General features: G+C 41.2%; 1 protein-coding gene across 2 annotated transcripts in view; it reads right to left on the reverse strand.

Annotated features, from left to right (window-relative positions):
* ADAMTSL1 (ADAMTS like 1) overlaps window positions 1–26809 on the reverse strand; it is a 467116-nt gene that overhangs the window by 121197 nt on the left and 319110 nt on the right. For both annotated transcript variants that reach the window (XM_057549050.1, XM_007176787.3), the window contains one exon: window positions 15983–16110. In XM_057549050.1, the coding sequence (XP_057405033.1) occupies window positions 15983–16110 (128 nt within the window). The remainder of the gene's footprint in view (window positions 1–15982; window positions 16111–26809) is intronic.

A 26809-nucleotide genomic window follows, 5' to 3' on the forward strand; every position in this document is an offset into this window, starting at 1 on the left:
TCCACATCAAGCTCCCCAGCCTGAGGGTATGGCATCAGGAGGAAGAGCCCTAAAGCATTTGGCTTTGAAGGCCAGTGGGGCTTGACTGCAGGAGCTCCACAGGAGAGGGGGAAACAGAGACTCCACTTTTGGAGGGCGCACATAAGATTTCATGTGCACTGGGACCCAGCACAAAGCAGTGACTCCAAAGGAGCCTGGGTTAAACCTACTGGCGGTCTTGGAGGGTCACCTGGGGAGGCAGAGGTCGGCTGTGCCTCACTGTGGGGGCAAAGACACTGGTGGTGGAGGGTCCAGTGAATATCCATTGCTGTGAGCTCTCCTGGAGGTTGCCATTTTGGCACTGAGATCTGGCCCCACCCAGCAGCCTGCAGGCTCCAGTGCTGGGACGCCTTAGGCCAAGCAACCAACAAGGTGGGAACACAGCCCCAACCATCAGCAGACAGGGTGCCTAAAGTTTTCCTGAGCCACAGCCACCTCTAAACACACCCCTTGACGCAACATTGCCCACCAGAGGGACAAGACCCAGCTCCACCCACCAGTGGGTAGGCACCAGTCCCTCCCACCAGTGGGTAGGCACCAGTCCCTCCCACCAGGAAGCCTGCATAAGCCCCTGGACAAACCTCACCTACCAGGGGGCAGAAACCAGAAGCAAGAGGAACTACAACCCTGCAGCCTGCAAAAAGGAGACCACAAAAACGTAAAGTTAGACTAAATGAAATGGCAGAGAAATATGGTCTGGACGAAGGAACCAGATGAAAACCCAGAAGAACAACTAAGTGAAGTGGAGATAGGCAATCTACCTGAAAAAGCATTCAGAGTTATGATAGTAAAGATGATCCAAGATCTTGAGAAATGAATGGAGGCACAGACTGAGAAGATACAAGATATGTTCAACAAAGAGCTAGATGACTTAAAGAATAAACAGAGATGAACAATACAATAACTGAAATGAAAAGTACAATAGAAGGAATCAATAGCAGAATAAATGAGGCAGAACAAATAAGTGACCTGGAAGACAGAGTGGTGGAAATCACTGCATGGAACAGAATAAAGAAAAAAGAATGAAAGAAATAAGGACAGTCTCAGGGACCACAGACACAACATTAAATGCAACAATGTTCACGTTATAGGGGTCCCAAAAAGAGAAGACAGAGAAAGGGCCTGAGAAAATATTTGAAGAGATTATAGCTGAAAACTTCCCTAACATGGGAAAGGAAACAGTCAAGTCCAGGAAGCACAGAGAGTCCCATACAGGATAAACCCAAGGAGAAACACGCTGAGACACATAGTAATCAAATTGGTAAAAATTAAAGACAGAGAAAAATTATTGAAAGCAGCAAGGGAAAAATGACAAATAACATACAAGGGAACTCCCATAAGTTTAACAGCTGATTTCTCAGCAGAAACTCTACAAGCCAGAAAGGAGTGGCATGATATACTTAAAGTGATGAAAGGGAAGAACCTAAAACCAAGATTACTCTACACGGCAAGGATCTCACTCAGATTCGATGGAGAAATCAAAAGCTTTACAGACAAGCAAAAGCTACGAGAATTCAGCACCACCAAACCAGCTCTACAACAAATGCTAAAGGAACTTCTCTAAGTGGGAATCACAAGAGAAGAAAAGGACCTACAAAAACAAACCCAAAACAATTGAGAAAATGGTCATAGGAACATACATATCGATAATTACCTTAAACGTGAATGGTTTAAATGTTCCAGCCAAAAGACACAGGCTTGCTGAATGGATACAAAAACAAGACCCATATATATGCTGTCTACAAGAGACCCACTTCAGACCTAGGGACACATACAGACTGAAAGTCAGGGGATGGAAAAAGATATTCCATGCAAATGGAAATCAAAAGAAAGCTGGAGTAGCAATACTCATTTCAGATAAAATAGACTTTAAAATAAAGAATGTTACAAGAGACAAGGAAGGGCACTCCATAATGATCAAGGGATCAATCCAAGAAGAAGATATAACAATTATAAATATATATGCACACAACATAGGAGCACCTCAATACATAAGGCAACTGCTAACAGCTATAAAAGAGGAAATCGACAGTAACACAGTAATAGTGGGGGATTTTTAACACCTCACTTACACCAATGGGCAGATCATCCAAAATGAAAATAAATAAGGAAACAGAAGCTTTAAATGACACAATAGACCAGATAGATTTAATTGATATTTATAGGACATTCCATCCAAAAACAGCAGATTACACTTTCTTCTCAAGTATGCACGGAACATTCTCCAGGATAGATCATACCTTGGGTCACAAATCAAGCCTCAGTAAATTTAAGAAAATTGAAATCATATCAAGCATCTTTTCTGACCACAACGCTATGAGATTAGAAATGAATTACAGGGAAAAAAACGTAAAAAACACAAACACATGGATGCTAAACAATACGTTACTAAATAACCAAGAGATCACTGAAGAAATCAAAGAGGAAATCAAAAACTAACTAGAGACAAATGACAATGAAAACAGGGCGATCCAAAACCTATGGGATGCAGCACAAGCAGTTCTAAGAGGGAAGTTTATAGCTATACAAGCCTACCTCAAGAAATAAGAAAAATCTCAAGTAAACAATCTAACCTTACACCTAAAGGAACTAGAGAAAGAAGAGCAAACAAAACCCAAAGTTAGCAGAAGGAAAGATATCATGAAGATCAGAGCAGAAATAAATGAAATAGAAACAAAGAAAACAATAGCAAAGATCAATAAAACTAAAAGCTGGTTCTTTGAGAAGATAAACAAAATTGATAAACCATTAGCCAGACTCATCAAGAAAAAGAGGGAGAGGACTCAAATCAATAAAATTAGAAATGAAAAAGGAGAAGTTACAACAGAGACTGCAGAAATAGAAAGCATCCTAAGAGACTACTACAAACCACTCTATGCCAATCAAATGGACATCCTGGAAGAAATGGACAAATTCTTAGAAAGGTATAACCTTCCAAGACTGAACCAGGAAGAAATAGAAAATATGAACAGACCAATCACAAGCAATGAAATTGAAACTGTGATTAAAAATCTTCCAAAACACCAAAGTCCAGGACCAGATGGCTTCCCAGGTGAATTCTATCAAACATTTAGAGAAGAGCTAACACCCATCCTTCTCAAACTCTTCCAAAAAATGGCAGAGGAAGGAACACTCGCAAACTCATTCTATGAGGCCACAATCACCCTGATACCAACACCAGACAACGAGACTACACAAGAAGAAAATTACAGACCAATATCACTGATGAATATAGATGCAAAAATCCTCAACAAAATACTAGCAAACAGAATCCAACAACACATTAAAAGGATCATACAAAATGACCAAGTGGGATTTATCCCAGGAATGCAAGGATTCTTCAATATATGCAAATCAATCAATGTGATACACCATATTAACAAACTGAAGAATAAAAACCATATGATCATCTCAATAGATGCAGAAAAAGTTTTTGACAAAATTCAACACCCATTTATGATAAAAACTCTCCAGAAAGTGGGCCTAGAGGGAACCTACCTCAACATAATAAAGGCCATACACGACAAACCCACAGCAAACATCATTCTCAATGGTGAAAAACTGAAAGCATTTCCTCTAAGATCAGGAACAAGACAAGGATGCCCACTCTCGCCACTATTATTCAACATAGTATTGGAAGTCCTAGCCCCGGCAATCAGAGAAGAAAAAGAAATAAAAGGAATACAAATTGGAAAAGAAGATGTAAAACTGTCACTGTTTGCAGATGACATGATACTATACATAGAGAATCCTAAAACTGCCACCAGAAAACTACTAGAGCTAATCAATGAATCTGGTAAAGTTTCAGGATACAAAATTAATGCACAGAAATCTCTTGCATTCCTATATAGTAATGATGAAAAATCTGAAAGAGAAATTAAGGAAACACTCCCATTTACCACTGCAACAAAAAGAATAAAATACCTAGGAATAAACCTACCTAGGGAGACAAAAGACCTGTATGGAGAAAACTATAAGACACTGATGAAAGAAATTAAAGATGATACCAACAGATGGAGAGATATACCATGTTCTTGGATTGGGAGAATCAATATTGTGAAAATGACTATACTACCCAAACAATCTACAGATTCAATGCAATCCTTATCAAATTACCAATGGCATGTTTTACAGAACTAGAACAAAAAATCTTAAAATTTGTATGGAGACACAAAAGACCCCGAATAGCCAAAGCAGTCTTGAGGGAAAAAAACGGAGCTGGAGGAATCAGACTCCCTGACTTCAGACTATACTACAAAGCTACAGTAATCAAGACAATATGGTACTGGCACAAAAACAGAAACAGAGATCAATGGAACAAGATAGAAAGCCCAGAGATAAACCCACGCACCTATGGTCAACTAATCTATGACAAAGGAGGCAAGGATATACAATGGAGAAAAGACAGTCTCTTCAGTAAGTGGTGCTGGAAAAACTGGACAGCTACATGTAAAAGAATGAAATTAGAACACTCCCTAACACCATACACAAAAATAAACTCAAAATGGATTAGAGACCTAAATGTAAGACCAGACACTATAAAACTCTTAGAGGAAAACATAGGAAGAACATTCTTTGACATAAATCACAGCAAGATCTTTTTGATCCACCTCCTAGAGTAATGGAAATAAAAACAAAAATAAACAAATGGGACCTAATGAAACTTCAAAGCTTTTGCACAGCAAAGGAAACCATAAACAAGACGAAAAGACAACCCTCAGAATGGGAGAAAATATTTGCAAATGAATCAACGGACAAAGGATTAATATCCAAAATATATAAACAGCTCATGCAGCTCAATATTAAAAAAACAAACAACCCAATCCAAAAATGGGCAGAAGACCTAAATAGACATTTCTCCAAAGAAGAAATGCAGATGTCCAAGAAGCACATGAAACGCTCCTCAACATCACTAATTATTAGAGAAATGCGAATCAAAACTACAATGAGGTATCACCTCACACCAGTTAGAATGGGCTTCATCAGAAAATCTACAAATAACAAATGCTGGAGAGGGTGTGGAGAAAAGGGAACCCTCTTGCACTGTTGGTGGGAATGTAAATTGATACAGTCACTATGGAGAACAGTATGGAAGTTCCTTAAAAAATTAAAAATAGAATTACCATATGATCCAGCAATCCCACTACTGGGCATATACCCAGAGTAAACCATAATTCAAAAAGACGCATGTACCCCAATGTTCATTGCAGCACTATTTACAATAGCCAGGTCATGGAAGCAACCTAAATGCCTATCGACAGAGAAGTGGATAAAGAAGTGTGGTACATATATACAATGGAATATTACTCAGCCATAAAAAGGAACGAAATTGGGCCATTTGTTGAGACATGGATGGATCTAGAGACTGTCATACAGAGTGAAGTAAGTCAGAAAGAGGAAAACAAATATTGTATATTAACGCATGTATGTGGAACCTAGAAAAATGGTACAGATGAACTGGTTTGCAGGGCAGAAGTTGAAACACAGATGTAGAGAACAAACGTATGGACACCAAGGCGGGGAAAGCCGCAGGGCGATGGGGATGGTGGTGTGATGAATTGGGTGATTGGGATTGACATGTATACACTGATGTGTATAAAATTGATGACTAATAAGAACCTGCTGTATAAAAACAAAATAAAATAAAATTTAAAAAATTTTAAAAAAGACATGGTACATATATACAATGGAATATTACTCAGCCATAAAAAACAATGAAATAATGCCATTTACAGTAACATGATTGACCTAGAGATTATCATACTAAGTGAAGTAAGTCAGACAGAGAAAGACAAATATCATATGATATCACTTGCATGTGGAATCTTAAAAGAAAAGGTCCAAATGAACTTATTTACAAAACAGAAACAGACTCACAGACTTCAAAAACAAACTTATGGCTATCAAAGGGGAAACATGAGGGCGGGGAAGCATAAATTAGGTGTTTGGGATTAATATACACACACTATTATATATAAAATAGATAATCAACAAGGACCTATTATATATCACTGGGAACTCTACTCAATATTGTGTAATAACCTGCATGGGAAAAGAATTTGAAAAAGAATGGATATATGTATATGTATAACTGAATCACTTTGAGGTACACCAGATACTAACACAATATTGTAAATCAACTATACTCCAATATAAAATAAATTAAATTAAAAAAATTGAAAAAAATAGGGAAAAAACTGGATTGTACTTTAAAGTCTTCAGAGGCTCACTGTTGTGTGAGAGGCAGTCTATTTTAGGAAGTGTGCATGTGCCTTCACTCCCAAGGAGAATGAGAAGACTTGTTGAAGGTGACGGGGAAACTGGGCAATTTTGGAAACCAGGACTGCAGGAGGCAGGTTTGGAAATGATCGAAGAACTCCGGGGAGGATGCAAAAATGGCAAATAGGGCTTCCCTGGTGGCGCAGTGGTTGAGAATCTGCCTGACAATGCAGGGGACACGGGTTCGAGCCCTGGTCTGGGAAGATCCCACATGCCATGGAGCAACTGGCCCGTGAGCCACAACTACTGAGCCTGCGCATCTGGAGCCTGTGCTCCGCTACAAGAGAGGCCGCGATAGTGAGAGGCCCGCGCACCGCGATGAAGAGTGGCCCCCGCTCGCCGCAACTAGAGAAAGCCCTCGCACAGAAACGAAGACCCAACACAGCTAAAAAAAAAAAAAAAAAAAAAAAAAAAATGGCAAATAGACCTGAGATTATGATTGCAGTGATTGTGAGAGTCTTCCTGGAGTACTGCTCAGGGATGGATTCTGGGTTACATTCAGGAGGACTGAGCAGCAAAAGTGCATGATAAGTAATGATGCCTGCAGGGGGCATGGGCATGAGAAGTGGTGCCTCCATGGCAGGTGTTCAGACTCCATCCCTCAATAGCTGAGTGGCCTTAGGCGAGTTATTTAGTCTCTCTGTGCCTTGGTTTTCTACTTCTACGGTTGCTGAGAGCAATAAGCACATTAATGCTTGTAAAACTGTATGAATGATTCCTTAGCACAGCATGAAGTTTGAATAAATGTTAGCTATCATCAGCATTATCCTTGCTATGATACATGGAGAAAATGCTCTGAGGAGCAGCACTGGGAACTTTTGATAAACCAAGAAAACACAAAGAAAGGACAAGTTTAAAGAAAGAAAGAGGAAAAAAACAGGAAAGAGGAGAGAGAACAAATCTTTTAGTGAGAAGGAACTCAAGTGCTTCTGTTTTGAAGAACTGTGTGGGTTTCAGGCTAAACAAAGAAGAAATTATTTAAATACTCCAGCTTCTCCTGAAACTGCTATCAGTCTCCGGACAGACAGACCTTCAAGTCACACCAAGGCTTTTCTTGTTGGAGTCCCCAGAAAGTATCTACTTCCAGAGAAGCTGTGAAACAACGCATGCCAGGCTGACTTGCTGGTGCCCCTATGACTCTGTTCAAGAAAACTGTAATGAGATCCACAGGAGACCCGAATCTTAATTCAAGAGAAAAGTGAATAAGATAGTGGCGCCCACTAATTAAAATATTTGAGTATACAGCAATAAGGTGTTATAAATTTCACATACTTTCACTACCTAAAACTAAGCAAACTGTATTTAATCCAGATTGAATCCGTGGATAATGCCTTGCAATCAGTGAGAATATCAAAGCAACACCTTAAGAAATGCTAGCCTCTGCTTACACTGCAATTATCATAGGTCTTTCAGAAGGGCCACTGGAGTGAAATCTGTGAAAACTCCCTGAAATGAGAATTCCCAGTTGACGAACTGAAGAACTCGAGTCAAATAATGTTTAAGGAACCACAATCAGTATGAACCTATGAAAACTTGTCTTATGAACCTATGAAAACTTTTCTAAAAATACCAACAACATCTTGTACATTTGAAATCAGTAATGATGGACCCTGACTATTAATGGCCAGTTACTATCCCTTGCTGGCCAGAAACTTTTCAGTACGTGGCTACCTGGCAATCTCAGCAAGAGTTGCTTTGTTACAGATAACAGTCATATTAAAATGCATGATATTTTCTTTAGCCTGGTTCTCCCTCCAAGTGCCTTTCACATTTTACAGCTCAGGAATTTTTAACTCCTTCCTGTCCTGCTGTCTCTCTTGCAAGGTCTCCTTCACTCCCACTTCCTGCCTCCTGAATCAGTGTTTGACCTTTCAGTCAACTCTACACCATTTCTCCTCACCAGTCCTCTAATACCTTTCCCCGTCATCTGTAATTTTTCCTAGATTTTATTGCAAAAGCTGTCCTTCTTTGCCATCTAGTCTTCGAGTCTCCCAAAGATAAAGGAAGTAAATGATAGAATTTGCAAATGTTAGAATTTCAAGTAAGGGGAGTTTAGAGCTGGTAGTGGTGGGTGGAGATTGCTGTACTTTATTTGTATGTAAGAGATTCATAGAACTTTTAGATCTAAAAAATGACCCAAGTGTGCATTTATTTAAAACCCCTCTGTTTACAATCAGGACACAGGTTTATAGTTCTAAATCTGCTCTAAGTTTTGTAATGAGGCAAATACTTTCCCTAAAATCTTACCTATCCTATTGTTACAATAAGTTTCCTTTTTAGGAGTAGTAAAAAATTAAATATTTCTCTCCCATCCAAATCATTACATTGTTTTAGTGTAATCTAATAAAGTAAATTATTACACTTTAGTAACACTCTTGACTATACTGGGAACTGAGGTGTAATACATGAGCAGAGAATATAGAAAATGGATGATTTAACCAGAGGGCACTGGTAGCCTCCAGGCTATGTGCAGACCACTGACATGTTTGGTCTGGAAAGAATTTTTTAAAAATTTGAATTAGTTGGGCTCAGTAAAAAAAGTGGAGAGATTAAAAACAAAAGGCGTGTGTGTGTCGTGCGTGTGTGCGTGCGTGCGTGTGTGTGTGTGCATGTGTGTGTGTGTTTTGGTTTGGTTTGTATGGAAAAATTGGAAGGTCTACCAACATTAGATTTGTGTTTTCCTTTGACATTAGTAAAATGAAAATGAGCTGTGCCCTTCAGACAGGGTGTGGTCGGCAGAATAATGCGCCCCCCCCATCCCCCCAAAAGCTGTCCACATTCTAATACTTGGAATCTGTGACTATGTTATATTACATGACAAAAGGGAATTAAAATTGCAATTTCCTGCAATTAAGGTTTCTAATGAACTGACCTTAAGATAGGGAGATTATCCTAGATTATTTAGGTGGGCCAGTCTAATCACTTGAGTTCTTAAAATTAAAAGAGGGAGACTGAAGAGTTTGTCGCAGAGAGGCAACATGAGAAAGACTCAACCCCCAACTGCTAGCTTTGAAGATGGAGGAAGAGGGCCAAGGGCTAAGGAATGCAGCAGCCTCTAGAACCTGGGAATGACACTCAGTTAAAACAGGCACCACAGTTGTAGGTCGCAATGACCTAAATTCTGCCAACAATCCAAATGAACAGGGAAAGCATTTTCTCCTGGAGTCTACAGAAAGGAGTGTACCCAATTGACACCTTGATTTTATCCTGGTGAGACTGTACTGGACTTCTGACCTACAGAACTGTAAGATAATATATTGGTGTTGTTTTAGGACTCTAAGCTTGTGGTAATTTGTTACGGCAGCAATAAAAAACTAATACACAGGCCATATACACTGTCTTTATCACCAAAGTTACTATTCCAACAAAGAAGATATATAAACAACTAATAAGCATGTGAAAACATCGCCAGTCACTAGGGAAATGGAAATTAAAATCACAATGAATTATCACTTTACATCCATGAGGATGGCTGTAATTAAAAAAAATAGACAGTAACAAGCATCGGTGAGGATGTGGAGAAACTGGAATCCTCATACACTGCTGATGGAAATATAAAATGGGGCAGGTATTTTGGAACATAGTTGACAGTTTCTTAAAAAGTTAAACATACATGTGTCACACAATCCAGCAATTCCACTTTTAGGTAGATATACCCAAGAGAAATGAAAACATGTCCACACAAAAACTTGCACATGAATGGTCACTGCAGCAGCATTCATGACAGCCAAAAACTGAAAACAACCCAAATGTCCATCAACTGACAAATGGAAGATGTGGTATATTCATACCATGGAATATTATTCCACCATGAAAAGGAATGCAGCATACATGCCACAAAATGCGTGAATCCTGAACATATTATGCTAAGTCAGTAACAAAGGACCATGCATTACTCTATTTATCTGAAGTGTCTAGAATAGGCAGATCTATGAAGACAGAGTATATTAGTAGTTACCTAGGGCTGGAGGAAATGGCAGGATTGGGGAGTGATGGCTAAGAGGTGTGGAGTTTATTTGGGGATAATGAAAATGTTCTAAAATTGAGTGTGGTGATGGATGCACAACTCTGAATGTACTAAAACCCACTGAATTGTATACTTTAAATGGTTGACTTGTATAGTATGTGAATTATACCTCCATGGAGTTTTTCAGCAAATGGTTTGCTGTGATGGTTACAGAACTTAAAAAATTTGCTAAAATATCACTGAATTGAACACTTACAATGGGTGAATATTATGGGATGTAAATTATACCTCAATAAAGCTGATAAAACAGTTTTAACCAAATTTAACCTTTTCTTGATGAGTCAGGGTCTACACTGTGACTACTAATTAATTACCTTGCACGAAAAAATGAGAAGGACTTGGTATTTCTCTACCTTTGTGATTCTGTTTAGTTGGTGTGCCTTTGGTATCAATATTGCAGGGCCCTTAGGATCTAAGGAAGTGGGTAGGGCTTAGACTGCCCTTTCTTGCACATCCCCAGGCTGCATGGCTTCCTTCTCCTCCCTTGGTTCAATCACCATTCCCTAAAGATATTTTTGCCAATGCCAGCGTGTCAGGTTACTCAGGTTACTGCCATTACCTCTTCTGATTATTCAATTGAAGTTGACAACTCCCCAGGACACTAAGGCAGCAAGTGGTGCTGACCTAACTTCTTTTGCATGTTCCACTGCAGAGTCCTAGACGAGGGACCCCATACCCAGTACAGCTGCATGATGTTGCAGCCTCTCCTGGAAACAACCAACCAAGGATATGGTACCCACTACATGTCCAACCACCCATCCTTCCTTCATTCCATTGGACAGATGTGGGAATTGCTTTTTCAGGATGTGAGATGGGTTAGCCTAGATCATTTGTACTTCCTTGTTTGTTTCCTCTAGTCTACTGGGGAGCAGAGTAAGTTGGATTCTCCTGCTATACTCTCATCCATTTTACCTGAATTCTCTAAAAGCTAGGCCTCTTTAGTGGGCATGCTACACATCTATACATATTGAGGAAAACTTAAGGAACTTGGTTACGTGGTATTGTATTAGATAATGAAGTCCCTTGATGGCAGCTTGAATCAGTCAATGGCCATTACCCTGTTGCTCAGAGCACCACCAGGAAGACAGCCAAACTTGTGTGCCTTTCCTTCTGATCTAGTGCACTGGGGCAAACCTTCCTTTGTCGGTCTTTGCCACTGGTGACAAACCCTTCTCTGAGCCTAACTCTCTATGAAGCAAAATCCTCCTCTGATCAACAATGGCTGGATGAAAAATTCAGAAACGCCAATTTGAAATGACTTACATTATGAAAAGCTTACAAAACTGCTTGTCTTTTATTGCAGCTACTAAATCATGAGGAGGGGGCCAAGAAAGAAGAATTAAAAAAAAAACAACAACTGCCTTTTATTTTTATTTTCCCAGTTAGGTTTCTGTGATCTCTTTATTAGACACAATATGTGTCAGCTATTCAACTCATAAAAACGCAGAAAAACATGCCAGGAAAGGAGGAATATTTTCTGTCTCTCTTTTCCTGTGAAAACTTTGGATGAGGTCATCTGTGTTCTCTCCTTTCAATGAAAGATACACTCATCCCTCAGCCCCCATCTTCTTCTCATTTTCCATTGATGACGTCAAGCAGGCCTTACAGTATCTCTTTTGTGATCTTATAAAATCAATGACAACCAAAAACGTTTCCCTTATGGCTATGACCTCATCAATGGCTTACACCTGGACAAGCCTCATCTGCACTGGTAAGTAAAGCTCCCCTCCACTGATCCAGACTGAAGCAATTTACCAGGAAACTACTGCTTTCCTTCAAAACGCTGCCTACACCATTCAGATCTGGAAGCCTTCTGAGCAACTCTGGCTGAGTGCCGAATCTGACTAGTCAAGATGGCTCTCCAGTCTTAGTGCCTGTCTTTGCACACACCAGAAACTCTTCTTTACCTGTGTTTATACCCGCACACAAAGTACTCAAGTTCTTCAACATGTTAGGCACGTGATATTTTGGTGACATTCTTATCCTCCTCCCTAACCCCTGCTACCCTCCCCTCTCATTTACCTTCTGAGCAGTGAAACAGGCATCCAATTAAGTCAGTTTAGGACAGAAGGGAATTTTGTGCCACTGGGTCTACATGGCTGTGAGTTTCCGGAACCAGGGTAGTAGGTAGGGAAACATAAGCCATCTCCACGCCGAGACATACTCGCAAAGTACTCTCAAACCTTTGGGACTTAGAACATAAAATCAACACATACTGATGAGTTTGGAGAGAAGCAAAGGGCTCTAAAGACAATATCTTACAGGCTCAAACAGGGCAGAGCAAGGAAGGTTTGGTGTGTCTAAAACTAAATGGTGTTTATATGTTTAAGCAAAAACTGTGTAGAGAGTACCAGTGGACCTACAATGAACCTGAGAAGCAGAACTGACAACACACTGAACTCAGAGGATGGGGCAACTCAACAGGAGAGGTCCAATTACGGGCCAGGGAGGGTTCACCAGACCTCCCTTCCTCTGGCTCATGTGAAATGTTCCTCGTGTAGCCACCTCCCTTGCTCTGGACCCAGGCACTCCAACTGCTTTTCAGATAGCTAATTCAGCTTCCCCCTTGACATTGAAATGCTGAGACATTAGAGTGAGGTGCTCTACAAAGGGTTTGTGAGCATTCTGGTCTCGGAAAAGGAATCTCCCCTACTGTAAAAATAACCTGGCTTTTGTTTTATCCTCACAATAATAATAAGAGCTAACGAGTATTGAGTGCTTGCTGCATGCTAGGCATACTTATAAGCATTTTACATGATGAAGGCATTTAATCTCCACAAGAAGCTTCTGAGTCAAACACTATTATTATCACCATAGGACAAATAAAGAAACTGAGTCAGAGAGTGTGAAGAAGCTGCTCAGGGTTATGTAGCTTGGATGTGACAGTCAGAATTCAAATCCAGACCATGAGGCTCCGGAGCCTGCAGGCTTAACTGCCATGCTCTGCCTGCTCTTGTGAATAACTATGAACAAATTTCCCTGCATCTGGTTGATTCAGGTGCATAGGCAAGGCCAAAATCCACACATTTCTTATAAAATCATTGGGATACCTGAGTGCTTGAGCCTCAAGAAAAACCTTGTTTTTCCTTTTGGCCTACATTTATATTGAAGTCAAGGTAAAAAACCCCAAAAAACCCCAAAATCCAGAAAAAGCTGTACAATGTCTTTAAAAGCACAGAAGCACTGAGATTTACCACGAGGATTTGATCACAAGTGAGCTGAATCAGCTCCTAAGTCCGTACTTGAAAATTTTCAGTGTGAAGACTTCCAGTGGAAAATACGTGGAAGCAAAGTTGGGCTAATGTTTTACACATTTTAAAATTGTTTTCAGGATGCGTTTCATTTTAGGAGAGCTAGAGAAAGAAAACGAAATATTTATTGAGTGTGAACTATGTGCCTGGCATTGGGCTAAGGGCTTTTTCACATGTGCAATCTTATTTAACCTCACAACAATCCTGTAAAATAGGATTAATTTCACTCTTACAGCTGACAGCAAAGACTCAGTGAGGTTATACACTTTGTTCAAGGTCACACGGTTAAAGAACAGTATAACTGGTAATAAGATTTAGAAATGCGCCACATCTATCCCCTGCAAACCGCCGCCCCGCACCCATTTACGTTATATTTAGGTTGTATCTTATACGCCTATGCGGGGTACCTTTGAAGGAAACTGTAACTGTCTCTGCATTCGAGGTAGTCACGCGTGCATCTATTGCCTTCACTAGTCTGTAAGCGTCACGAATCACAAAACTCGGGTCTAACTTGTTGCTCTTCGTCAGTAATACTTGGCAGAGGGTGTGAGTCACTTAAAACTGTGAGTGCAGACGTTGACACCAGGCTAGACGATAATCCCAGGTAAAGACACAAATACAGTCTGAAAGCAGCGTATCCATTTTGGGCCTTACCTTTCAGAGGGACTGTTTGACAGATCTGCTAGCGGACCTGAACAAATCCCACCACTGAAGCCCCTGGACACAGCTTGCTAAGCCCTGGGTGTGGTGTGCATGAACTACTTCATCACTCAGCTCCTTTTCTCCCTTTCCCCCGGTGCCTCTCTGGCTCCTCTCTTTCTTCCCTGGCTTTGAATATTTTGGCAGCCTCCAATAGCTCCTCTTCAAAGAGCTGAAGACAAGCCTGATGTTACAATTGCTTTGCTTAATTCCAGACAGGTTTCCGTGAATCGTATTAAATTCAGGTGAACAAAGGGTATTTAGTCTGTGACAGAGCTGAACCGTATCTGGATAAATATAAACAAGAGAGTTAATCCTGTAAGAGCCACTACTTGCCAGCAGTTGGAAGGGTGTCAGCAGTGCCCTGGCCAAGGCAGATGGGAGGGGGTAAGGCAGAAGAGAATTAACCAGACGGGTGCCGAGCATCTGGACTCTGTATAACCAAGAGGGGCATAAAGATTGTGACTGGAATACATTAGGAGCAAAGCAAATGTTCTATTCACACACACAAAAGAATAGGCATTATTATCAGTCTGTAATCCACCCCAGGGCCCCTTAGCTCGCCTTATTCTTTGTTGACTTTCATCCTCTCTGCAAAGCGTCCCGCTCAAGGTCCCTTCCCAGATCAGCCTTAGGTCATGGGGTAGATATACTGTTGCTAAACAGATATGCAAGGGAGTAGCATGTGTGACTGGAAAACAGCGTGACAACATAATCCCGGCGTGGACGGATGAGGTCAGTGTGGGGTGATGTCGGCTTTTCTAGCATCTACTGAATCATCTGATGGGAGCGGCAATGGAAAAGAATAAATACAAACACATGCAACACACCGCCACAAAGGCTGCGTGGCCCAGATCTGAGGAAAGGGAGCCCGGGATGGTAGCATCAGTGGGGAGAAGGAGGAACAATGATCTGGGGGTTAGGAGACCTCAGTTCCCTTTTTCCCTGCCACCAGCTGAGAGGCTATGTGACCTCAGGTTGCCTGGCCTCTGAGAACTGAGGGCTCTGGTCTAGCTGGTATCTAAGGTCTCTTTCAGTTTCAAAGGCAAGGATCCGTCCTGTGTAAGAGAGGTTTTGTAAGAGTACCTTACTACGAGACCACAACCTTAGGAGGCATGGTACTCTGAATCGCAATTTTCTGAAGTTCCTATGTGTAGAATGGTTTGCCTAACATCTATGGATAAAGGTGAAGTGTAGGCAGGTGTATTAGACCAAGAGGTTGAAATAAACAGTCATAGAGAAGAACACTTGTGCTCCAACCCACAGCCACAGAATTCCAGCTACCCAGGTCTTAAAGTCGTCTTTGCAACACGTGGACGGAGGAGAAATGAAAAGATCATTCAATGATCTTAGGTCATGATTGATGTTCCCCAACAGGCTACTTACTTGTATACATATCCTTTGCTCATGTTCGCTCTGCCTGGAGTATTTCCTGCATCTCTGTTTATCAAAATTCTACTCCAAGTCTAAGACCTCTCAGGTAGAGTGAAACTGCACCCTCTTTGGTTATCAGCACTTATTTCATTCTATCTCATATTACACTTTATCTCCATTTGATTACAATTACAGATTATAAACTTCCGGAGGCAGGGTATGGATCTCATTTATGTCTGTGTCCCTGGGCCTGCTTGGCACATTGGAGGCACCGGTCAACGGTTTCTGAATTGAACAGGGATTTCCACGTTACCTGCTAATGTGACGGCAATGGAGACAGAGTCATATCCCAAGGCATTTGTGGCATTACAAGTGTAGAAACCCACATCAGCTTCCACGGGTGCCAGGATCTGTAAGGAATCATCTGGCTGTAGAAGAATCCTGGAGCAACAGAAAAGAAATGTAGGGCCGGTCAGGTTGGTTGACTCCTTTTTGGCATTGGATATTGGTAAAGCTGGAAGGAACCTCAGAACCCTGTTTTAACAACAGGCACAAACCAGCCACAGTGACACTCAGGAAACCAGCCTCTCTTGCCACTTTGATGGGTGTGATTCTGTTAGCAAGCCCAAATAAGGAGCTTTTGGATTGCTTACGCAGTTTGTTGATTACTTGGACTAAATGCTAACAGTTGGAGCAGGCAGCATATGTGTGCTGAATACACATAACACACACACCGGGGGTGAGAGGAGATGCTAGAACGAATACTGCAGATGGATCTGGGGAAGGCTTCTTCAGGAAAAGGCCAAGTTATAAAGGAGGAGTGGGGCTTGGCTGGATGGTGGGAAGTAGGCAGAGCTTCCAGATACAGAGAAAGGCATCTGTTAAGGCTTGGAGGTGGGAGAGAGGCAGCCAAATTGAATACTGACGAGAGGATCTGGATGCACACGTTGGAAGGAAATTGTATGTGTAACTGTATCTCAGTTCTACTGCCTTCATTAGTCTGTAAATATCATTGGGCACAGAAATTAGACCTTATTTATTGTTTCATTTCCCACAGTGCTTGGCAGAGGGCTCTTTGTAGAGAAGGTGCCAGCAGAATGAAGGTAAAGCCTGCCCTTCAGGGTCATGGTAGAGAAAATTCCAGAATAATCACCACATAGTTCAGATACTTTACCTGAAAAGAATTTTAGGAATCAAATTGTGAGTACCTTCCATGAGCCTCAGAATCCACTCCCCTCTCAGTCTACTATTTTTTTCTTTTCTAGATTCATGCCATTTCTAAGAACTACCTGTGACATGATGGCAGTTAAGCAGATTAATGTCTCCTGATGACTTGAAGCTGATGTCCTGATGAGGCTGACGATGACTGGAGTGTGTATGCGGAGGCGGGACCCCAGAAGGGTTGGGGGGAGGACTGGATGGGAACTTCAGAGATCCAGTGCCGGACCTGGCAGGGCCTTAGGTCAATAAATCATTCAATAGCACAGAAATGATTTAGCGGTGGCTTTGGGGTTCCTGCAGTCAGTCATTTCCATCTTTGTGATTATTTCCACCTCTCTGATTTCCAAAGGCTCCAAGAACTGTTCACCTAATATCATGTTAACATCCATCCAGAGGAAGAAAGCAGGTAAGGGTTCGTTTTTCAGGAAAGGGAAAAAAAGTCATGAAAAGGTCAGGGAACTCACAAGACGTAGTGGTGAAATTAAGACTAGGAGTCACATCTCCCGTCCCAGCAGCAGTCTCCCACTATACAATTCTTTTTCTTTACTATGTCTCTTGCTGGGTCCCCTCCAGACTCTATGGTATTTGCAATTTGGTGCCGCCTCTAGTCAGCTCTTAATTATTCTGAGGTGGGTGACCAGTCTGCCAATGAATCAGGCTTCCTCAGCTCTGCTTTTGGCCTTGGACCTGTTGCTTTGCTTTTTCTTGCCTCCTCTTGGAGGAAAGGCAGGAGAGAGAAAAAGCAAGGCTTACATTAATCATTCTTCAATTTGCCTATGTATGGGCAGTTCGGATAAAAATAGGGAAGGAAATAGAAAATCTCAGCTAAAGGGAAGTTTCTGGATGGTTTGTGTTTGATTCAGTGCCGTTCCAGACCATCACCGCTATTACAGGGACAGTCTAGCTTCTGTGGCATTGAACTAGAGCTGAAACTTTGTGGGGGATGACAGAGAGGCTACGAGACATTGTGATAGAACTCATCCACCCATTCATTCACTCATTCACCCATGTTAGGTGTTTTCTCTCAAAGTCAACAATTACATACTAACTGCTTAGTTTATTTCAAAGAGCTAATAAGAGAAAGATGATTATAATTTGCTTATCTTTAGTAAGCCATACAATATTTTAAGTAATAATATCACTGTTGTTTTGTAGGAATCTTAATAGATGCATCATAGTATCATTGCTAAATCTTTTCAGGTGTTCAGGCTGTTTTAGATTAAAAAAATGAAACATTGACTTAATGATTTAAATCTTTATGATGTCCCAGGAACATGGATGCCTCCAAAAGAATTTCCAAACGGGAATATTGAAAGCAGGCTTAACCAAATTTCATTAGAACTGACAATTTACGATGACTGAACTTAGTGGATCATTAATCAGTTTTACCATCCTCAAAAGGCAGGGATTAAGATTTGCTAAATTCCTAAGTCTGTTGGCATAGTTCCTTCCCTATCAGAGCCCTATCAGAAGGGGTTCTTGAAGTGAACATTTAGAGCACAAGACTAGAAGACAGGTCTTCTGAACTTGATTTTGTTTCTAAGTTTTACCATTAGGCAAATCCCTTCTTTCTACATTTCAGCTTATCACGTTCTAAACCCCAGTTGAAGTATGTTTTCTTATCCAGCAGAAGGAACAGTTAAAATGAGGTATATAAGGAAGCTGCAGACCACCTTTTGGTATTTCCAATGACCCTTCTGTTGGTAATGTTGGACACCCTGAATGAAGAATTAAATGTGAGGAAGGACAGGGGATGAAAAGGTTGTGAGGAAGAAAGGGAGAGGGGCTCACGATACTGGCCAATATCCCCCCGCTAGACAATTTATTAGCTCTCTATATTCAGATCATTTTTTCTTCCCGTAAAACTACTGCACCTGCCTGATCTCATGCAGGGAGTTGTAAATCCCACTCCCACACTGGGCCCGACACATGTAACATTTTTTAGGTGGTGGTTAGGTTTTATAGCTGCATCAGTTCCTCCAGGCACCGGTGCTACTGAGTGAGGCTTGATGCTTCCTGCCCGTATGAAGCCTGGAAAAGAATTCCCACAAAGTTGGTGAAGAGAAGGGGGAGCTCCATCACACTGGGCGCAAAGCCACGAGGGTCTGAACTACGATGGGAATAATGGGAATGGAAAAAAAAGGAATCTAGATCTCAAAATTTAGCATTCATGTATTCTTCTATTCCATAAAATGCATACAAAGATAAAGAAGCGAAAATATTTGCCTTCATAAAACAGTCTTAAATATTGTCTTAAGATAAAGTCTACATGGGACAAAATCTGAATTTCTCATTTATTGTGTATACTTAGAAATTGTTTCTAGTCATAAAACTGAACTCTTTAGCTCAAGGAGGTACATAATTATTTGGTGTGTGAGTAGGGATTTGAAATAGGGTTTCTTGTTCCAGTACTTTTTTCCAATCTCTCATGTCTTTAATATGCCCATAAAATTGGTAGATGGGAGTTTGGAGGCTGCCACTAGGGGAAGAAATACTTCTGGAGAGGGTTCCCATGCAGGACTCTCTAGCAAACATGACAAGGCAAAGGAAAGGGCTTGCTGGAGACTGAGGTTTGCTTTAGTCTCTCTATCTAGCCTGGCATCTAGGGAGAGAGATTCCTGGGGTAAAAAACATTTTCTTTGTATTTCAGGCATCAACTCTATTAATTTTTTTTTTAACTCTATTAATTTAACTTAATTTGTTGGTAGCTGACTTCTGTCAGCTTGAATTTAGGTTTCAAATTTGACAGGCCTGTTTTAGAATGCACAGGCACAGAAACATAGTGCTGCTTTCCAAACAAAACCAGAAAGATTTCTCGGGGTTGTTTTGGAATTTATGGAATTAGAGGATGAGGGGACGTGGATTGGGGCATAATTAAGACATACATAGCAAATGGTACTGTGGTCATATTAGGTATATTAATACTCTCTGCTTTTCTCCCATACAATCCGTTTTGGTTTACTGGGCTAAAACTTACTGCTTTATTTCTTTGGTCATGATTTTTAGCTAGAAAATGAAAGAACAGTTTTGCTTTTCTCGTGGCCTTTACTTGTAAGCTTCTTTGTGACAGCTTGTCTTCTCAAGCATTCTACAAATTAAGGACAACTTGAGAGAATACAGATAATTGTTTTAGTTACACAAGTGAAGCCCTTGTTGTCCAAATGAGTAGGATATGGACAAAGTGCTCATGGGCCAGTCCTACCAAGCACAAGCTCCTTATGGTGAAATTCTCTCCTCTGCATTTGCAATGCATAGTCAGAAAGTACTCTCATTTGAAAAGGAGGCTGCTCTGGGTGTCTAGAGGAAAGGCTCTAGCAATCCTGTGTGTGGGGTGGCATCATGATGCCTTCTAAATCCTTGGCTCAACGGTGACACCACTGTCTTGTACAGGCCCACCTCTCAAAGTCATATCCACAACCAACCATGTGAAACTGCGGTAGAGGAGAAGCCTTCCCAACTTCAGTCAAGAGACATAGACTCACGTGGTGTTCTTGGGCAAGCCTTTCAGCTCTGCGAGCCTCTAAGTTCCTTCTGCAAATTGAGGATAACACCTCAGAGAGTTCTTGTGAGGATCAAATAAAGGAGTGAGCTTACTGTTTCTGAGGACCTATTTCTAAGAAACAGTTTCTTACTGTTTTCTAAGTAAAAAAGTATCAGCTTAAGCATCAGATACATCTAGTAAATTAGTAATTTTTGATGGTACAGGTGTGGGTAACCTACATGACCATCTTGAAAGTCCTCCTTGGAATTTCCAGTTGTCAGAGGAAAATTTCAAGCTCTGGACACAGAAATACCCATTTGTTACATCGGCCATGATGTACCATCTCAGGTCTCTCACCTTAACAGATCATTCTTAAACCCATTTTAGGTCTCAACACACGACTAGAACCTAGAAATTATAGGTACATCCTTTCTTTTTAGAACAGTGTCTTCCTCATCTTTTCAAACTTATCTGTCCCACATCCCAACACAAACCTGTCTTTCCATTCAAGATGGCCTCTTTGACTCTCCTTGTCATTAGTTTTGGACAGAGTTCATGTTCTTCCTCCTCCTATTGATCCTTCCAAATTCTCCCCATCCCTTAAGAGTAAGTTCAAGTTCAACCTCCTGTTACCACAGTCCACAAGAATCCCTTCCTTTCCTGATCTTCCAGAGTTGTCTTAAATTGTACTACAAAGCCCTTTCCATTCTACAACATCTCATTCCTTCAGTTAGATTGTAAACGAATACTTCAAGGGCTGGGACTCCTACTTCTTTTATAGTTCTCTCTTCAGTATTCAGTATAGTGCTGGCATGCTGAATAAATACTTAACAAAGACTTATTTAGTGACCTTCAAAGCAATGGAGCTGAAGATGATCATTTTGACAATATAGCACAGTGGATAAGAGCACAGACTCCAGAGTCATGGTGACTGGGTCCCAACCCGAGCTGTACCACGTAGTAGCTTTGTAACCTTGGACCAGTAATTTACTTCTCAGTGACACAGTTTTCTCATCTATAGAATGAGAAGAATTACTGCACCAACCTAGGGTTGTTGTGAATATTCTACGTGAGTTCGGGTATTTCAAGAACATACAAAAGTACTTGACATAGTAAATACTACAGAAGTGCAGGTTACTATTATTATTTGGTGTTGTCGACATCACCATCGCCGTCATCATTCACTCTTCATGTCTGAACCTACGTATTCTGGATGTTGTGAGGAGCTGCTTTGACATGGGTAAATGACTGAGAAATGTAGCGTTTTCAAGAAAAAAAACATAAGTCAGGGCCATGGCCAGGTGGTAAGGCATTTGCCCTGTGAGAGAGTGGGGCATGGGCCACAGTGTGTTTACCTTGGTGGCAGCCCTGGGGATGGGAAAGAGGAGCAGAGGACTCAGGCCACATGGCACACTGGGTTGGCAACTGCCTCAATTCCATTCTTGGCTCAGGAATCTCGGAATAAGGACAACTAGTTATTTCCATAACTGTTTTAACACTATTAACCAAATACTGAAATCTTAGAACACTGAAAAGAAAAAAAGCCAGAATTCTGCAATTGCAGAAAAAGTATAGAAATAAGAGTAAAAGAATAAGAATTGGAAAAAAGTGCGCTTAGAAGCGAGTGAGTTAAGGGGTACTGTGCAAAGAACATCAGCTCCCAACTCCTAGGGGGACATGTTGAGGTCTTTTCCTTACCCTGAAATGCAGATTTTTTTTTTTTTTTCTTTTTTCTGCTTAGGGATTCCTAAGATTAGGATAATCAAATCTACCACAAAGGGAGAGTGGGAACAGGTATCTAGTAGGTAAGTGGACAAGTTTTATACAACTTTATTCTATCATGTTACTAGATTGATATTATCATCGCATTTTAGAGAGGACGCAGAAGCTCAGAGAAGTTAAGTAGCTTGCTCAGCTAGTGCAGGGAATCAGAAATGGGGAATGACCTTTGACCTTTAAAAAAAACTGACTCTATTCAAGCATCCACTGGGGCCTAATAGGAAGGCCTGTGGTTTGGCTTTATTTTGGGTTGGGGGTAAGTTGTGAGAAGATTTGTAGTTACTCAGGGAAATGGACAGTCACTAACAAGAACATTCTGGATTTTAAGTAGCTTGAAGCTGGAGGACAGAAAGAATGCTATGAGAAGATGTCCTCCGCGAGCAAGAATTTTTTTCCAAAACCAAAAAATATAGTAGCCCAGAGACTTGCAAGGGAGAGCTTTGTTTTGTACAGATATTTTAGGGAACAGATTTGAGGTTCATGAAGAGTTCTGTATCACCATTTGGTGAGGGCAACTTTTTTTTTTAACCTTGGCTGTTTTTAATTTAATTGCAACTAAAAGTTATTTAATGCCGGAAGCTCCATGACTGCTCCAGGTGGAAGTATAGAAAATATTTTTGGAATGGGAAAGGTCACCTAACCACACACTCTTCACCCTGTCCTAATACTTTCTGCCAAACCCTTCAGCTTCCTTCTCTTAAGAAAATCATAAAGTCTTGAATTTGCTAATATGAGTAGTTCTATCTGCCTGCTGGGTAATTCATTTCAAACTACAGACCTCTGCGTGAAATGACTCTGACTGGATTTCCTATTTACCTTGAATAGAGATCACCAAACTCCAGTCGGCTGCCACCTGCTTTTGTAAATAAAGTTTTATTGGCACACGGCCACAGCAGATTAAGAACTTTCTATGGCTGCTTTTATGCTACATTGGCAGAATTGAGTCGTTGAGGCAGAGACGGGATTGCCTGCAAAGCTAAAATGTTTACTATCCGGCCCTTTACAAGAAAAGTTTGCTGACCCTGACCTAGAACATGGAAGCACTTTCATTTCTGGTTTGTTTCAGGATCTTCCTCATTTATACGAAAATGTTAACCACTTTTTCAGAACTGCTATTTGCTAGGACCACTTTTCTAGGAAGAATAAATTAACTGCTAGGGGGATCTTTTGAGACCCTCTAGCTTTTCAGAGAGTAGACAGTGGCTGGTTGTCACTGACTGTCTCTGGTTGTCACTGATGTCCTCTAATGTTCTCTGCTGTCTGATTCATGCTAGTCATTTCTGTGACCTTGCATTGATCTTCTATACTTTTTTTTTTTTTTTTTTTTGGCTAAGCTTATGTATTTACTGGGATGGCTCCTTTTTCTCTGACTTGCTATTCTTACACTTTTCAACAGGGAGAAACATTTGTCCTCCCCATTTCCTTTAGTTCTATAAAGGAAACAAGCCAAACCAAATTGAAACTGGTTTCTTCTTCCCTTCCTAACTGCCCAGCCTCCAGTTTTTATATTATCTACAAACTTGGAAACTGCATTTCATGTGCTTATGACTTTTACATATAGCATTATTCACAACTGTGGTTCTGAAATTGACCCTGGAGGCATTTTCCATCTGATTCTCTCCTCCATTCTAAGAAGTTTCCATTTGTGGATACTCTGCGTTGCCCAAGCTAAAGCCTTCCAAATACTCCTTAATTCATCTCCTACTCAACACCACTTTGGAACATTGTCCAGAGCTTTCTGGAAAGTATAAACACTTAGAGCATACCGATTTCTCTGTCCTACCAGATCAGAAATGTCAGCAAAAAACTGTCAGTAGAGTATAAGCATCCTCTCCTGTTGTCTGGATTTAGGCTGATAATTCTCAATCACACTGTGTTTTCCTAGACACCTTTCTAGTGTTATTCTTTGAAAAACTGCCCAGGGGTTCCTCAAAATAAGAGTAAAACTCCTAATTCTGTGACATCCTGGAAGATGGTGTGTTACACTGGTCTCATCTCCAAGTGACAATTATACTGTCAAATGTGTATCCACTGTGTGCCAGGCACTTTACAGATAATATTTCTGTTCTTCACTCCACTTTTCTGCAGGGTGGGTATGATCATTTTAACTAATGAGAAAACCAAGGTTCAGAGAGGTTAGACTTATGTGGATACTATGTGGTAGAACTAAGATGCTGTGATTCTAGCCTTCCCATCCTCCACCACTGTCGACTGTCCCCAGGGTTAACTGATATACCATCAGGTTGCTCCTCTTGACCAAGGGGGTGGGGGAGTGAGGTGGGTGCACCCAGGCACACAATAGAAAGAAGGCAGGGACCAGCTTAGGGATTAAAAGGCAGAAACTCCATGGCATTAGCCTGTTCCCTAGGGTTCCATATAGATGGAATGGCACCTGTGAGCTGCTTCTCCATCCCTAAAAAGGGATCAGTATTTTCTTCCAAGTATCTAGTTTCGTATTCTTCGTTATGTTCAACTGCATTCCTTTGAAAAAGCCCATAACTTTTAGGAAAGCCTTGTTTAAATGCTTTAAGACTTCTATCAGCTGAGCTATGAGGAGTATGTGACTACCAGCTCACTCTTGGACCAAAGGTGTTGCGTAGCAAGCAGGGACTTCCCTGCCCTATTGTGGGGCTATCAGCAGTGTTTAGATCCTTCTCAGAGGACAGGATCAATCCTCATGCAGCTTTCCTTCCCAGTTTGGTAACCCAGCTCCCTGTGGCAATTTTGGAAAATCTGACTTTTCTGTAAAGAAGTTAGCAGTGTCCTTGCAGGTGTTGTTTCTGGAGTTTGGATTCCGATGTAGGAATACTGAACATATATATTTGCCCATAACGACATGAACCTCCTGGTATTAGATGTGGGGAAGAGTTATTTACAAGATTCTTCAACTAGGGTTGCCCCCTCTCCAAATGCAAATTCAGCTTTTGCCTGAATCTCAGCTCAAAATGTGGTGAAGAGCAGAAGGGCCCAGGAAGTGTTCAGTATTTATCAGCGTGACCAAAAAGCAAGAAACAGTTCAGCTTCATCTTGTTTGTGGTTGAGTTATCTAAGCACACACATACACAGGCCATCAACACTGTAAACATACACGGTTAGAGACACAAACACAGATGTGACAATTATAATATTTATGAGTGCCTATTATGTGCCGAGCACTGTGCATCTTTACAGCTGGGGGGTTGTATGTAAAGGTAGAGTGACCAAGAGAAGAAAAGGCTCTCCCTGAAACAGATGTGCCACAATAAAAACAAAAGCCTCACAAATTGGAAGCCAGCTGGCTAGAAGATAGCATGTTTTTTTATGCTAGGTCTAGCTGACCCCAATGGCTTCTTTCTAAAATAATGGCAAGCCCATGTATTCAACGAAGGTTAAAATCAATACAAAGAAACAGGGTCCCTGGAGCCAGACTTAATCTAACATCTCTGTGCTTCAATTTGTAAACATTTGTAAAATTGGGATAGTAACGTCAAAGGGTTATTGTAAGAATAAATGGACACCTGTAAAATACTTAGAACAGCTTATAGCTCAAAGCAAGTGCTCCATAAATGTTAGCGATGATGGTGATGATGAGGAGGATTTATCCCTTGGCCTGGATGTAATGGGAGACAGGATAACCATAAGATATCTACTCTTTTTTTTTTTTTTTTTATAGCTACTTTATTTATTTATTTATTTATTTTTGGCTGTGTTGGGTCTTCGGTTCGTGCGAGGGCTTTCTCTAGTTGCGGCAAGTGGGGGCCACTCTTCATCGCGGTGCGGGGACCGCTCTTCATCGCGGTGCGCGGGCCTTTCACTATCGCGGCCCCTCCCGTTGCGGGGCACAGGCTCCAGACGCGCAGGCTCAGTAGTTGTGGCTCACGGGCCTAGTTGCTCCGCGGCATGTGGGATCTTCCCAGACCAGGGCTCGAACCCGTGTCCCCTGCATTAGCAGGCAGATTCTCAACCACTGCGCCACCAGGGAAGCCCAAGATATCTACTCTTGCACTTATTCACACTATAGCAGTACTTTGCAAATTGTACAGTTGTGTGCCACAGAACCTCGGGGTTCCTGAAACTTCTCAAGGGGAGAACACGTGGGCAAGGTAGAAATGTTAAGTTGGGAGTGGGTACCACTGTGGAACTCCACCATAACTGCACATTAGAGACTGGAAGTCCAGATTATGCAAAACCATGCAGACTGCTGTCTCCAGCCATTAGGAGACCTCCCTCCTCATCACTGGCATCCATCATTCTTTTCTTCCTTCCTTCATTCATCAGTTTATCATCTGTCTAGTGTCTATTATGTTCTTGGAATTGTGGAGAAAATAAGATACATTCTTAAGCATTTGCCTTTGAAGAAGAGTAACATAATCCAGAAGGTAATATAGAAAAACAAATAACTAATTCTAATACACAATGGTAGGGCAGAGATAGAGTATTACGCACAGGGTACCATGTGGGTTGCAGAGGGGGCCATCTGACCCAGCCTTGCAGGGAAGGATTCCTGTCAGGAAGGATAGGATTAGATAGACAAAGTGGGTTGGAAGCTCCCAAGCAAACTTGTAAACAGCAAGTAAGTGGGTACCTCGGAAGGGCAGAGCTCAGTGGGGTGAAGTGAGGGGATGTGGTAAGAGATGAAGCAAGAGAGGCAGGCAGATATCAGATGATAAAAGGCGTTGT

Source organism: Balaenoptera acutorostrata, chromosome 6, assembly GCF_949987535.1.
Source record: "Balaenoptera acutorostrata chromosome 6, mBalAcu1.1, whole genome shotgun sequence".
NCBI lineage: Eukaryota > Metazoa > Chordata > Mammalia > Artiodactyla > Balaenopteridae > Balaenoptera > Balaenoptera acutorostrata.